General features: G+C 45.7%; 1 protein-coding gene across 5 annotated transcripts in view; it reads left to right on the forward strand.

The window, feature by feature from the left end:
* Nucleotides 1–14,678: 14,678 nt before the first annotated feature.
* TLE1 (TLE family member 1, transcriptional corepressor) overlaps nucleotides 14,679–15,745 on the forward strand; it is a 98,753-nt gene continuing 97,686 nt past the window's right edge. For 4 of the 5 annotated variants that reach the window (XR_005825746.1, XM_040580839.1, XM_040580842.1 and 1 more), the window contains exons 1-2: nucleotides 14,679–14,786; nucleotides 15,372–15,472. Coding sequence is in view for 4 of the 5 variants with exons in the window: in XM_040580839.1 (XP_040436773.1) it covers nucleotides 14,763–14,786; nucleotides 15,372–15,472 (125 nt within the window). In the remaining variant the exon portion in view is untranslated. Of the gene's footprint in view, nucleotides 14,787–15,145; nucleotides 15,222–15,371; nucleotides 15,473–15,745 lie in introns of those variants that run through there. The other variant, XM_040580840.1, reaches the window with a different exon arrangement.

Raw genomic sequence — 15,745 nt, forward strand, 5'->3', positions numbered from 1 at the left:
ATCCCGCAGTCCTATGGGCACCCATGGATAAAAGGCTGGGTTTATAACAAGCAGGGAAATGACTGAGCCCAACCTACTTGTAACGAAATGATTAATAACTCCACTTGGCAAAATCCTCTGTCTTAAATACCTCTGTCACATGAATATTCAGCATATTAAAATAAAAGATAAGTTTTAAGTGGTAACAGAACAACAGACTTTTTGATCTTGACTGACAAAACTAATTGGAATTAAAATATTTTTAATATAATGAAAAAAAAAATATTTGACTAATTTTTTTCTTTCTTCACAGAAACTTTCTCACTTCACTTTAAAGCAAATGGGTTAGACATCGAGCCAAACCTTTTTTCCTATCTGGAATTTCAAGACGGGATGAAACAGTGTTTCATAACTGTGGCTGTTTTTACCCTGAAGCCTGGGGGTGTCACGTGGAATGCTAAAAAAAAATAAATATATATATAAAAAAAAAGCCACCCTGAGGAGCTTTTGTGGGACCAAACCAACACAACTATATACATGAAGTAGCACAGGAATCTCTGAATTGACTGGCTCTAGTGTTTTTTCAGAAAACCGGAGGAGTATGCCACAGTCAAGTTGCTGGATTCCTCTAACGAACCACTGACTCTTTCATTTTGCTGTACAGCAGCCAGAGAGCAAGATTTAACTTTTGGGCTCTGCAGCCTTGCAAGACACCTCTTTCCCCTCTCACCAACAGGCAGCAGGAGTAACGCAAATGGGAAATGAGGGAATGGTGTGTGGAACAGAAGTGTCATCTCAGAAAAAGCATCACGTATTCTAAAAACAGTATCTAAGAGTTTTAAATTAACAGAGGAAATATAGAAGTATCACCATCCCATATGAGCTCTACTATGTCATTCTTCACTGTACTAAAATCTCAGACTGGTACTGAGCACAGCAGACAGTCGCTTTGCTCTTGCCTACCAGACCCAGTGTGAACCATACATAAGCTACCTGTACGTTGTCATACTTTACCCTTTGTATGCAGACAAAAAATACATTTATTCTCATGTTCTCTTTTAACCAGACTGAAGGATGAAGACAAGCTCACTGCTTGTTTGCTTCCTATCTATAAAAGTAAAACGCCACGTCACTCTCCATCTAATAAGCTAAAGGACCAATCATACGTATCAGCTAGAATATCCTCTCCACCTGTACACAATTAAATACTTTTTTATAATTTCTTCTATTATGCATACATTGATCACAAATCCCAGTGGCTTTCTACTTCCATAATCTTGAAACTTCTTTTGATTAGCATTTTACCTGCTTGTGTGAGCATTATGAATGTATGAGAGTGTGCGCGTGTACATATGGAAGGAGAGATAAATTGGAACAACACAGTCTCATATTTAAAAATGTGAATGCTAAATCCCATCTGAATGAAGCATATTGTCCCAGAAAAGGACAGACTGGCTTGAAAGCAAAGTACAACAATAAAACAAAATAGTCTGAAGCATAACTTTGAAGCAGTTAATATAGTGGTACTTTTACAGCTGAGTTTGCATTTAATAAAATCAGGTTCTTTACTGAAACAGGAGAAATATACTTTCTCTTATGTTTCTATAAAACTTTGGAGAAAAAAAGAAACAGTATGTCTTAACTGCAAGAAGAATATTTCACAATTTTTTATTATAGGATAAAAAGATAAGGTCTTTTGGACTCTTAATTACAGGATTGTCTGTATTTTTTTCTTCTTAAGCTATCAACAGATATTTGTGATTTCATTTAAATTATTTTCCCAGTATTTATTTGGCAGTAAAAGCTACATTAATATGTCTGTTTTCACAGATATACACATTTGAAAACATGATATAAATGAAGGTGGTATTCCTTCAGGCAGGCTGTTTGCATTTATCACCATCACTCCAATACTTCCAGTATGTTTTAACACTTTCTCAGGTGCCAGTTGCAGTTTGCCATTTATACTGAGGAACAGAAGGTATAAATTGGTGAAAGCAGAAGACAACAGCATTCCCTGGCATCGGATGCTCTAACAGGGACATTTTTAAGAATTCTGTTGTAGAAGAATGGCTGCAGAAGCGTAGCCTTAGAATCTCTGAAGATCTGCATGGTCCAGGCCTGGTATTAGAATAGGCCTGTAATCAGAACTGTACTGAAGTTGCTGTGCTGAAGTTAACAAGAAAGGTGGCCTGGAGCTGTTCTTGAATCCCGAGACCAAGTAATTATGTTGTGCCAACAGGCCGTGGCTGTTACAAGATACAGCTGCTGGGAAAGCAGGTGCAGGGCCAAGAAGGATAGGGACCGGTATGGGAATATAGGGAGTAACAAACTACAAGGCTGAAGCACAGCAACACAAATAGCTACATGGGTAGAATGCTTATTTTAGTCATGATAATTAGGGGTGTGAGAACCACGCGCGCTTAGAGACTACTAACCAATTATATTTCTGCTTTACGAATATGCATGTGTATCAGTTCTATATAAGTAGTGTTAGAAACTAATAAAGTTGAGCAAGATGCATAACTCATATTGAGCGTCTTCTTGACTCCGGCGAACCCTTCTTCCAACATTCTGTATTCGTTTTGAATAATCATTTGGAATGGGGATAGGAAAAAATAAAAGTGAGGTTACTTTGGTTTGACTTTCAATTAATCACAGCATGAACTGAAAGTTCTATACCTCTGGATCAGGTTCTCTCCTCCAAATTCTTCGGATCCACTGAATGTCCTGCCTGGGAACTGAATGGATCAGTTGCTACTTCATTCTGTTGTATATGTGTATGTGTACATGTATGTATATTACCAATATATATGTATGTATGTATAAATAACTTCCCAATTTACTAAAGAACATATCTTTCTTTTTTCGAAACATAACTTCCCAATTTACTAAAGAATATCCTTCTTTTTTCGAAACAATCAGGAAACACAAAATTATACCCTGTATTGAGCAACCTTTTGTATCATAGACATCATTTAGTATATACCACACTTTGCCCGAAATAGTGCCTGTGAGCCTCTCCTTCTTCTTAGCTAATGTAACAGAAAGATAGAAATAACATTTATACATTTTTGTTAATATTTTACCTGTACAGGATGGTTATAAAATTGTGCTTTTCCAGAAAATCTGGGAAAGCATAACACTCATTTTTTTATTCAAGTAACACTTCAAAAGTGATACATCTTATTCATGAATGGGCAACTAATAGGCACACACTAGATAGAAAATGGAGTTCAGAGCCTTAGGGCAATACAGTCTATCCTCTATAAAAGAATGATATTTCTGGCTTTGGCCAGATTCTAGCAGTCCAGCATTTTTGCAGAAGTCTTCCACTCATTAACACCTAACTAGGCCCAAGACTTCATGTAATAGTTTCTTAAATGTTTTCAGAAAAAAAAAAAAAAAAACAACCCCTAATTCAGCAAAGCAATTTTCTAAAGTAGCACTTAAAAACTTTATTTTTCACTCTTTCATGCTTTTTGAACAATTTCTTTCCAGATAAATGTGTTCTTTGCTTTCACTGGAGATTTACTGCAGTTTCAACTTCTTGCAATGATATAACAATGTTCCGGGGGCCTATCAACATAATAAGCTGACTGATTCAAAGATTTCTGTTTTTAAAGTTCCACTACATTCCCATTAGAAGTTAAAAATTCTGTGGAATAAAATATATATAAATATATACACATACAAAAGTAAGTGATAGAAGGCTATCTAGAGAAAGTTGTATTTTTTTTTCTGAATTCAACAGCTGCTGATAAAATATTTTCTAGTACTGTATTCCAGATAAACTATATTCTAACACTTCTCTGTGCAAGTAACAAGTCACAGATATCCTTTGCAGGCAAAAACGGGCAGCATTCATGCAGGGCAGCAAAATTATGAAAGAACTTGAAATAAGAAACAGTGAACAAAGAGGAACAAATATTCCCTACAGTAAAATTCTGCATGCTATATGCAGCAACATTTCTGCAGTTGCACAGGTTTCTTGAGAAGAAAGCTATACTTGACAACTAGGTTAAGATAGGTGATTCTGGATAAGTGCTTTTATCTCTCCTTACATATCCCAAGCAGGAAAACTCTCAGTATATCTTAGGACATTTAGTGTATTTTACTAGGTATGTCAGCTACCTGGGATGAAATCCTACTTCAGCTGAAGTGAACGAGACCTGTTGAATGCATAGATCAAGATACCTACACAGCTGGTATTCCTATAGTTAGCCCTGTACCTCATGCATTGCAAGTCTTTCATGCTTTATGACCCAGGAGACAGGGAAACACATCAGCTTGATTTATGATATTACACAAGACAGGGAGATGTGTGGGGCAGAGAAAAGGAGACCAGGTTTATGGCTGTGCTGCAACTGGCACCTCACATTCAAGGGAAACCATTAGAAGACAACCATCCTGGTGCCATACCCCTTCTTCCATACATTATGTGTTCCCCTCCTAGGGCCTTCTGCGAGGTGGCTCATAGCTTGGGATAGAAGTAAGTCAGAAAATACGCTTCCGCTGCTATTGTTTTCAAACGCAGGGGCAAAATATGCCAGGCTTTGTTGTGCATTTTGCTTGTGGGAGTTTTGCTCAATTGAGGATTAAGCAGTTGTCTTGTGGTTTGGCTAGCTAGTATGGAGAGAACAAACCAATACTCAAAAATTATTTAAAAACATGTGTGACCTTGTCTGCACCATCTGGCCAGTTCAGCAGGAGCCCTCTGTGAGCCACTTAAAGAAAAATGGTGTAGAACATGGCCTTTTCTCTTTCCATAGTATATCAGTCATGGACAGACCTAAAGCTGAATGACGGCCTGAGACTTGTTTTTTCTCCCCACAGTTATTTGCTTTTTTTCCAAATGGAATTGATAGTATAAGAAAAGAAACTGTACAACCCTCTAATTCAAACTAGAGTACATGATTTCAAAATAAAAATATCTACTTATTTAAATGACAAGTTGTGATAGCTACTCAGGTGTCTATATATGTTCAGACACACCAAAATTTCTAAGACACACAGGCAAAAATCAAGCTCCTAAAAAAATGATGTAAATAAAAACAAAACAGATGAAGTTTTACCAAATTAATTAAATGAATAAAACACCTGCACTCTTTCAGGAATCTCATTGATGTAACTGTCCTTTTACTGCTGCAGGTAGTACACTTCTCTTGAAAATTAAATGCCACATTCTGTATTGTTCTGCAAGACTGCAGAATTTGCCATGCAAAATACTATCCCTAAATGGTTACCCACCTCTTCCTTTTGTTATTCTCCAGCTTTGTTGAGCTAAAAGAAAATTGGGCACAATGAGCAGGGAGCAGGAGAGGCAAGGAGAGGAGAGGAGAGGAGAGGAGAGGAGAGGAGAGGACAGGACAGGACAGGACAGGACAGGACAGGACGCGACAGGACAGGAGGAAGGGCAGGGCAGGGCAGGGCAGGGCAGGGCAGGGCAGGGTAGGGCAGGGAAGGGAAGGGAAGGGAAGGGAAGGGAAATTGTCAGTATCTTATGATCCAATAGAATATTTTCAAAAAAGGTGCCTGACTGATAGGACCTCACTAATAATGGTCTATACAACCAGTGGCTTTCTACAAATCCCCAAATACTCTTCTTGTCTTTTAAGGACATTTCACTTGCAGATGTGAAGAGCACTGGTAGAAGTGCTCTTGTATTGAACCACCTTCCTAAGACTAATCATGTAACTCTTTTATTTAAGTGAAATAGCTTAATTCAAAAGTAAAACACTGACACTTAACTGTTAACTGTCTATATGGGCAATATGAGAACTTTTAATCCAATGTATAATTATGCCTAATGATGTATAGGCACATCTGTATACTTTGTGCTGCTTATGCCCTGCTTTTCATGGTTTGCACTGGGGAGATTTTTTAATTATTTTGTTGCACAATTGATGAATATACTATGATTTCACTTATATGATCCAGCCTATGCCCAAAGTACAACCTACTGCCAGTTTTAGGGCATAGACATTCTCCTGAGCTATGCTCTGGGGTGATGTAACACAGAGATTTTGTCCTGCATGGATGCTACTTAACTCAGACAGCTGAGCACCTGAATATGCATAAGCACATCAACAGATAGCAAAGGTACAGCAGAAAATGTGAGAGGACAGAAAATACCTTACTACCAAATGGTTGAATTTATAACAGTAAATTACAGGTATGTGCATATTTTTTATTGCTTTTGAGGTCAGGTGGATAGATGGCAAATCATCCATGTGCAAACCACAAAAAAACCTAAAAACAAACCAAAGCAAAAAAAAACCCCAAACCAACCAACAAACCAAAAACCCCCACGCAATCATTCCCTCCTCCACCAAGCAATTCAGTGTACAGCACGCCATCTACATTGCACACATTAGGCCTCTGTTTTCACAAAAAAAATATCCTTTCAGTGACTTTGGCTGCTCTCTCCACAACAACCAGTGTTTATCTTAACTCTTCATCATGCTTTCTAACTGCTAAATATTCAGCTATTTGGATTACTGGTGCATGGTTACTCTAGTGTCTGTGTAATCGTGTCATGCTTATCTGCAGCAGAAAGAAAAGTTTATTGGTATTTCAGAGGCAATAATATATAAGTGGAATTGCACAGGGTGGATCTATTTTTCTTCTTCATACAACTGTATACAGGGCGATGCCACTGATTACAAGCATACTAGTGTATCAGAAAAGATCAATAGTTGCAAGACTTGTCTTTCTGATGGGATACTTCATATGAGCGTTCACTTGATGGCCGAGTAGATGATCCATATTAGTGATAGTTCTATGTATATGTCAAACTATTGAATTCATGATTTCATATTTTGGAGGATGGGTATGCTCTATTAATAATCACAGTTGTCATTATATATTAGGCTTTCAGGATATAAACTGAGACACCTGCACTGAAAGTAGTGGAAAGGCAGTCAAGTTCAGAGCGAGAAGAGAAACAGAAGCCGACAGTGCTGGATGACTGAGACATTTAATTATTTTCTTTTTATACTGTGAGGAACTATAACTGTTTACAATCTTGCCTGAAGTTCAATGGTGTTTTTCCAAGGAAATTCCCACTTTTGTTAAGAACTGTATCATGTTGGTACCGGAAGGTTCCCTTCCTGTATAATATCCCCTCTTCCCAGTTCTCCTCCCCATCATTATCCCCATACAGCAGCTCCTTTCCTATCTCTCCACTTCCCATTGGATCCTAAAAAGACATATTGGTAAATCCATTCCCTCAAGAATATGGGAGCCCAGAGCTTTTACAGCGTAGGGAAAGTTGGAAACAGACCTAGTGCCTCTGTGCCACCAGTGCTGGAAGAGCATCTCTGCAGATGTTGCAGCCATAACATGCCAGTGCATTACAGCATGTGCATTATGAAGAGACAGCAGGACAGCACAATCTGCTCTCATCTAGACTCCACCGGACTGAAATCTGAGGTCTGGAGTAGAAAGCTGGTATGAGAACAGCTCATATGGGGTTTATAACCTCAGTGTAGGCGAGAACTCAAATTCAGAAGAATTGAGGGGCAGAAGTATTAGAGAAACAGCTGCCAAACGCCAGCCAGCTTCCAGCTGAACCTTGTTCCTATTGACTAACAGTCATGATTTTGCACACAGTATTTCTGTATCGTGTCTGTACTTAGAAGATTCCTCAAGGCTGTTGCTTTCATACACAGAGATATAAGAGTAAAGGACAGGGCTTTATGTACCTTTGTATCAGCAAGCAGTTACTGTTCCTAACCCTGAAATGCCAGAACGCTTGGAGCCACCTCTCCCTTTCAGACAATCTCTTTCTTTCTAAGATGAAACTTCCTTCACTCATTGCAACAAATGTTTGTCTCAATCGTGTCTCCCCTGTGGTTTTAAGTCTAAGGATTTTTAGTGATCTGTAGAGTTTTTCTAAGATGTTATTGACAGATTAGGGAAAAAAAATAATTTAAAAAATCTATTATTCATGTCAAAAGATAATATATAGGGAACCAAAACAGGCTGGAAAAGTTTTAGGTTCTTGCAAGTCAGGGGAAAACAGTGTACCAGGACTAGCCCACTGAAGTGAAACGGTTAACTGTACTTCTGTGACACCCTTGCCTTTTAGGTAACTCCCCAAAAAGGGGATAAACCCAGTCTTCTACTCTTGTGTAGCCTCACTGGTAAAAACACATATGTTTTGCATATGTGCGTCACACACAACCTACACATTCTGTATACTGGCCCTGATCTGGTGAAGTCTGACATAGATATATCCTTTTTTCATGCAAGCAGTGTCACTGACTTCAAAGGGACTATTTCCAGGAGTAAACTTAGTCATGTGTGCGACGACAGGATCAGGGAGCTGGTATGAGCATGTGCCCCTGTTTACTGTACAAAATAGACACACGCTGCTCCTTTTGCTGTCATCTCCTGTGGTGGAGACCTCTTTCTGCAACAGACTGAAATGTGGTATACTTGCAGGTGGTCTTTATTAGAAAGGTCATTGACATTGTCAAGCATCTTTTGGAAGGTGACATTGCATCTAAAATCAGGCCAGAGCCATGAAGTCTACAAAATTTTTCTGACAATATTGTAAACAGGTAATATCTCTGACCCCTGTTTAGACTTAACAAAACACAGAAGATTAAAGTTCTTCTGCGCCTCTTTCACCCCTCTGTCATTCGTGTATACACTTCCCCTAGGCTTTGTCTTGAAGTACCCTGCAAAAGTAGTGAAGTTGTGAAAGAGCTACTTTAATTATAAGTACCACAGTAATGAATTCAAGTACACTCATTTATCATAAAGGACTTCCCCATCTGTCTCTAAAGTATGCTCAAAAATGCTGTGTATTTGATAACATGAAGGTTGAGAATTTAACACATTTTAGTTTTAAACACTCAATTTTGGTTTGCTTTTTGTAAGGTTGTCTGACTGCACTTTGACTGAAAGACCAGATTGGGGTGGGTGTGCTCGTGCACACGCTTGTGTGTGTATGTGCACATGCGTGCATGTGTATGTGTGTGCATACGTGCGTGCGCATGTGTGTGCGTGTGTGTGTGTGGTCTCTTCCTAATTTATTTGCACTTCAACCCATTGGGATCAAGCAGCAATCCCTGTAGGCAAAAGAAGATTAGGGAAAGCAACGGGCTGTTTTTTCCCAGACACAGAAGGGAAAGCGACTTCTCAAGTACTGCAAGTTTTTCTGGCCACTGTACAAATTGTTCCTGAGTATGGAGACTTTCCAAAAGACCTAATTAGCAACTCGCTACAAACATTTCTTTGCATTAGCTAATGATCCAGCTACACTTGTAAGCAAACAGTACCAACATATCTAATCAATGCAGAAAACCCAACAGAATGCCTATTAAACATCTGGATGTAATTTTCTAGTTAGACTTAGAACAAAACGAAAACATATGCAGGTTTCTTTCATCTATGCCTCAACAAAGAAATTGTTGATAAAAAAACATACTGGCCAGTCAATGTGTCATTTTCATAAAGCCTGGTCATTTCTCTTCAAATGTTCCCAGTTTAATTTTGTTGGTTTCCTGCAATCTCTAATTTTACCATATTGTGTGAAACCACAAGGGATTCTTTGGATCTGATTTTATTTGAGGTTTTACTGCTGCACGATCTGCTACTGGCTTTTTTTTTTTTTTTTAATCTGACTTGGGAAATTTTTAAGGTTGAAAGAATGGGGGAAGGGAATACAGTCATGATGATAAAATGACCCAGCGCAACTTTCTGAACAATCTTGCCTACAAGGAAAGCTACTAATTAAAAAGAAATCAAATTACAAAGAGGGTATGCAGTGGCTATTAGCCAAAAGATAGCGAATAATTAGAAATGTAATTGCTTTACCCTGCTCACATCATTTGCACTTCATACATACAGAAATATTTCAAAAGTGATATTGTTTTGCATATCCTCATAATAATTATTGTTCTTGCAGCTGTATAGGTAGTCACTACTATACCACATGCACTGTATGACTCTTATACATTTTTTTCTCTATTCCACCTGTGCCATCCTGCCATTAAAAATACTCAAAAATAGAACAACTCCCTCCACCCATGCACATATATATAATTTTTAAATGTACTCTCTCTTTCAGTTGAAAATCCAATGATCTCTCAATCTAAAACTCTGAAAGCATAAACTCTATTGAATTCTATAATTGCTTTCTCGACTGATTTGCTCTGTGTAGGTAGAACAGTGGAATAAATCACAAATTTGCTGAACAGTTTTCCACCCACCTGTAGCAAAATCCTAGCGATTAACATCATCAACATTTTTATTCTATGTGCCAGTTTGTGGGAAGTTAAAAAATATTGCTTGTAAATAGTACTGTTAAGAGGAAAGGAAAAAAATATAAACAGTGTGGTAAACAGAACATCATACAATACGTCATTTCCCTGAAGAACAGATGCTACATCTGAAACTCTTTCAATATATTCACACTACATTTCGGATCCAATACTGCTTCTTTTGACTCAAAGCTCCAACTGCTTCCAGTGTGAGTTTTCAGTACATAGTCAATGCAAAAGGATTAGGCCCTTTGCTACACGAGGTAAGAACACTACATTAAATGCTTACAGTGAAAAACAATTGATTTCAAACAGCAGAGTTGAATGGATAGTTAAACAGAATGGTTTGGGGGGGGGTTAATACTGAAGGTAATGTTTTTATTGTATTTTTAAAGCACGAGACAAAGGTTTAAACACAATTATGTTTAGTGCAGTTTGAGAAGTGTGTAGAGTATGTACAGTTTTGTGGCATAATGGTGTGGTATTATAAAATACTACCTTGAGTTGAATACAGCTCTATAAAACATGCGTAGCCATATTATGGCCTTTCAGTGGTGAAAATAGTAAGTATCGCCATGGAATGAAGACATTCAGTTTTCTGGAATTAATTCTAATTTATACCCATCTAACAAAGAGGAAATTTTAATGCTGTATTCAGCCAATGACAATGCACTATAAATTAGTGAAGTACCAGATCATGTGGGTTATTGTTCATAGTATGTAACATCAGTGGCTCTCATTTGGAAAAAAAATAAAAACCAAAATCATCACATTTGATTCTGCTACTGCTTTTACAGCTCTTCTATCCCAATTATAATGGAGGAGATTCAAAATGCCCTTGAGTCTGATTGCAGAATCTAACTAGGTTAAAAGCACTTGTTTAAAAAAATCAGGAAAATAAAGCTTTTTAGTTTCTGTTAAAACATGCCTTGGACATTTTAATGACGGCAAATAAAGATTACAAGACATTTCAACTTTCATGTAGGTAAGTAATTAAAAAAAAAAAAAAAAAGCTTTTTGTTTATGTTCCAAAACACAGTGGTCGTGGTAGTATCACATTAACAACTCATGCCAGCAGGTTAAGCAAAGTACAACCAAAGTTAGGCAAGTGTTACATTATTACAGACTCCATAGCTACTAGGTACACGCATAAAGTATATACTAAAAGCTTGCATTTTTATGGTATGTTTCATCTGAAGAACTAAGTACTTTATAAGCACTAATTAATTAAGCTTTCCAATTCTATGAACAGAGCAGGGAGTTGGTTTGTCCAGGACTACAAGGGAAGAGCTGGGAACAGAATGCAAGCTTTTTAGCTTTACTTATGCAGGCAGAACACCAGACAAGTTTACATTCCTATCCTAGGAACCACAGTCTACCAAAGGTCATTATCAAGGATATTTTGCCTCATCTCTTATAAAACATTACGAGTCCTTGTATTCATTTATGCATTCACACACAAAAGATATATGTGCACGTACACACACATAGGTACAGACACCATTATGTGTACGCATACACATGCACACAGACACATGCACAGCATGCACCTGTTTTCAGCATCAAAACTCTTCTAGTCCCAGAATGAAGTCCAAACACCACTCTAAAAGTCTGAGGGAGTTTAATTTTCTTTTCCTTTGGTCTTTTCTATGTAAAACTGGGAATAATGTAGTATGGAAATTAGCACTGAGTATGTAAAGCTATGCCTTGATACTGCAACATATCAAATTTCAAATCAAATTTTGAACACAGATTGCTCTTTCTCTAGGATACAAGATGAAGCATAATAGGATTCTAAGTGTCTCTAGTGAACGTTGATGGGAGATTGTAAGAAAATGCAATTATAAAATGACACTTCCTGTATTTAAATGGTGATACAACATTATAAGGCCTCTTTTTAGGTAGAGTACAGGTACACTAACAGTATAAATATGTCTTGAGGCATTAAGTATCAAGGTACCAGTACTTCACATTTTATCCAGTAATCCTGCTATGAATAAGGTGGTGACCAACAGAGGACACGCTCTGAAGTATAGTTCCCACTGCAAGCTGTGTCATGCCAGCAGTCATACCGGGAGCATCTGGGATTTGTTTGACCCTCCTGTACGTCAAGCAGGACTGTAAGCCGTTTACAACAGCAAAGTTCTTGCCAGCTCTCCTTTAGCGGGCCCCTCTTATAAAAAAGCCAATTTTCCACAAGAGATTGCTTCTGGCTGATCGAGCGTCACTCCAGCCAACGTTTCGGTCGGTGCTTTGACCGATGGCAGCAGGCATTGAGGCTTTACCCTTCCGCACAGCGCTTCTCCTACAGCGGGGCGCACCGGCAGCAGGTGCCGCGGCACGCACCGGCACCGCCGCACGTACCGAGCCGGGGGAAGGGGCCTACCCACCCGCCCGAGCCGCAAGGGAGGCTCTCAGGGCGCGGAGGCGGCGCCCCCTCCCCGCGCTCCGTGGGCCCGGTTGCCGGCAGACCCTGCCTGGGTGCGGCGCCGGCCCTGTGCTGCGGGCTGTGCGTCCCCGTCGCTAATGGCACGAGATGGCGGCCGCGCACGGTGACGAGTGCCCGCACGCAAGGCACGGGGGCCCCGCCACGGAGGCCTCTGGAGAGCCGCCTCTCGCGCGCTGGCGGCGCAGAGCCCGCCCCGCCCCGCCCCGCTCCGCGCCCGCCTGCCCGGCCCGGCCCGGCCCGGCCCCGCCGGCCAACATCACGCCGCGCCCGCGCTCCCGGCTGGCGGGAAACGGACCCCGCGCGCAGTGGGGCAGCGGCCCGCGCCATCCCGCCCTGCCGCGGACCCAGGCGAAGGGCGCGCGCAGGCGCCGCACGCACGCCTCGCCGGCTGCCGCCCTACCCCGCCCCTCCTCGCCCGCCCGCTTGCCCCACGTTACTTTGATTGACAGCTCAGCCTCTCCACTCTCCTTCCCACCGACCTTCCCCCTCCTCCCGCCGGCTCCGCGCGCTCCGCGCCGTCCTATTGGCCGGCGCGGAGCGCTCCTGCCGATCCGCCAGAAACGGTTCCCAGCGAAAGGCTGAGAGGCGGCGGGACTCGGGCTCTCGCCATTGGCCCGCGGGGCCGGGGCGCGTCACGGCCCCACGTTGGTGCCGGGCCGGCGATTGGGCGGCGGCGGCGGCTGCCCCCCCCCCCCCGCGGGGCGGCGTGGGCGGGGCAGGACGGCTGGTTAGCTGGCGGAGTGTGAAACCGCGTGCTAATGTAAGCGGCGCGGGCGAGCGCGGCGCGTCCCCCTCGGCCGCGCATCCGTCCCGCCGAGCACCTCCCGCGGGGCCACCCAGCGTCCCCTTTCCCTCGGCCGGTGCGGAGGGGAGGAGGAGAAGGGGCCGGTGGCGTTTCCGGCCGCTCGGGTCCGCATCTTTCAGCTGGGGAAGAACTTTATCTTGGGCCGGCCGGCAAGAAGCGGCGGGGCAGCGCGGCGGAGGATTAGGATGCGGCTGCTGCTGCCGCCGCGATGTACCGCGCTTGGGGCGCTCTGGTGAGACACGCAGCTCCCCGATGCGCGCCCGCCCGGAGGAGGCTGCAGTGGTGCCGTTGCACGAAGCTTGCCCTCTGATTTAGCCTCGATACGGACGCGCTTTTTTTTTTTTCGTTTTTGTTTGCCCTCCCGACGGGGCGGGCGCCTTGGCCGGACGGGCCAGCGAGCATTTTGAGGGGTTTCGGTTTTCTTTTGTCCTAGGGACCCCTCTGCAACTAACGGAAGAGTCTCTGCTGCCTGTGCGCTTCCCCCTCCTCTGCCCTCCTGCGTTTGGTGCATGTGCTACTTACCGGAGCTGCGCTGATCGGGGCCGCTTGTGCAGAGCCCCCCCCCCCCCCCCCCCCCGCTCCCCGCCCTCCTGCCGCTTTCCTTCCTTGTTCGCCGCTCCGTCTCTTGCCGATGACCTGGCCCCTCCGCCGACGCCCGGGAGCAACGCGGCCCTCCCTGGAGACTTTCTCTCGTCCCACCGGCTTGCGACGGTCCCGCCGCTGACGCCGCGTCCCGCATCCTCCGCCCGGATTTTCCCCTTTCGGCAAGGGGCAGAAGTGGGGAGAGGATTCGCCCCCGCCCGCGGTTTCGGCCTTACACTTTCACCGGCAACTTGCGAGGCCGAGAGGGAGATCACTCGCTGCCGCGGCGGGGCGGCCGCTGCATCCCCTCCCCGGGCGCCGTCGGGTCCCGTCCCGTCCCGCCGCGCCCGGGCGCTGTGGGCGCCGGCCGCAGCGCCGCCGAGGAAGCGCGGAGCGGCTGTGACCGTCCCGAGCGCGGCCCGCCCGCCTTCCCCGGGCACCCCCAGCCCTTCCCGGAACAACAGCAACAAAGGACGCCGCGGCCGGGGGATGCTCCCGCGGCGGGGGCACTGAGCGGCGCCTCGCCCCGCTCCTCCCCGCGGCGGCGGAGGGAAGGCGGCCGGCCGGTATCGCCGCTCCTGCCCCCCTCGGCGCGCCGGGCGTGAAGCCAGGGCAGGGCGGGCGGCTCTCCGCGAGAACCGCATTGCGAGGGAGACCCGCCGCGGCCGGAGCCATGTTCCCCCAGAGCCGGCACCCCGTAAGTACGGACGGGGCGGACGCTCGGCGGCGCTGGGGGCGCGGGGCGGTCCGGGCGCTGCCCCCGCCGGGGCTCCCCCGCCGGGCTGCGGGGGGGCAGGCGCCCTCCCAAGTTTGTCCTCTCTTGGGAGGAGCGGCGCGGCCAGCGAGAGAACGTGCCGCCCCCCCGCCCCCGACCCCTTTTGTTCCGCGGGCAACTTACTTGCCGCGGGAATTGCGGCGAGGAGTCGCCGCTGGGCCGGGCCGGGCCGCGTCCCCCTCCCCGCCGAGCGCGGCGGCCGGGTCGGGGCGGCCGTGCCCCCGCGGCGGGGGTCGCGGGGAGGAGCCGGCACGCCCCGCTTTCCTGTCAGCGGCGGCGGCAGGAGCGGGTGGGTCGGGGCCGGAGCGGCTCCCCCAGGGCGGTTAGCCTCGCCCCCCACAGATGAGGGACGGGAAGGTGGGTAACGTGTGCGCAGCGCCCCGGGGCGGGCTGGGCTCTCCCTCCCCTCGCCCCTGCCGGGGCGGGCACCGCCGGCCCCTCCCTGCGGGGCGGCCGCGCCGTGTCTGAACATGCCTCTCTCTCCCGTGCCGGCCGCCGCTGCGCCAGACCCCGCACCAGGCTGCGGGCCAGCCTTTCAAATTCACCATCCCGGAGTCGCTGGACCGCATCAAGGAGGAGTTCCAGTTCCTCCAGGCGCAGTACCACAGGTGAGCGCCGGCGGGCCGCCTCGGGGCCGGGGGGGCGCAGCCCCGGCTGGGCGCGGGGGGCTGCACTGGAGGGCCCCGTCCAGGCGGTGGCGTGCGATGTCGAGGCTGGGCCCCGCCGCGGGGCCAGGCACCACCGGCCGCCGCCGGCCGGGCTGGTGCGGGGCGGCGCGGGGAAGCCGGTCCCTGGCGGGGCCAGGGGTGCCGGAGGACGGGGCGGTCGGGAGGGCGGTGCTGCCCGGGGCGCGCCCTCCTGCCGAGGTAGCTGCGAGGGGC

This window comes from Falco naumanni, chromosome Z (genome assembly GCF_017639655.2).
Source record: "Falco naumanni isolate bFalNau1 chromosome Z, bFalNau1.pat, whole genome shotgun sequence".
Taxonomy (NCBI): domain Eukaryota; kingdom Metazoa; phylum Chordata; class Aves; order Falconiformes; family Falconidae; genus Falco; species Falco naumanni.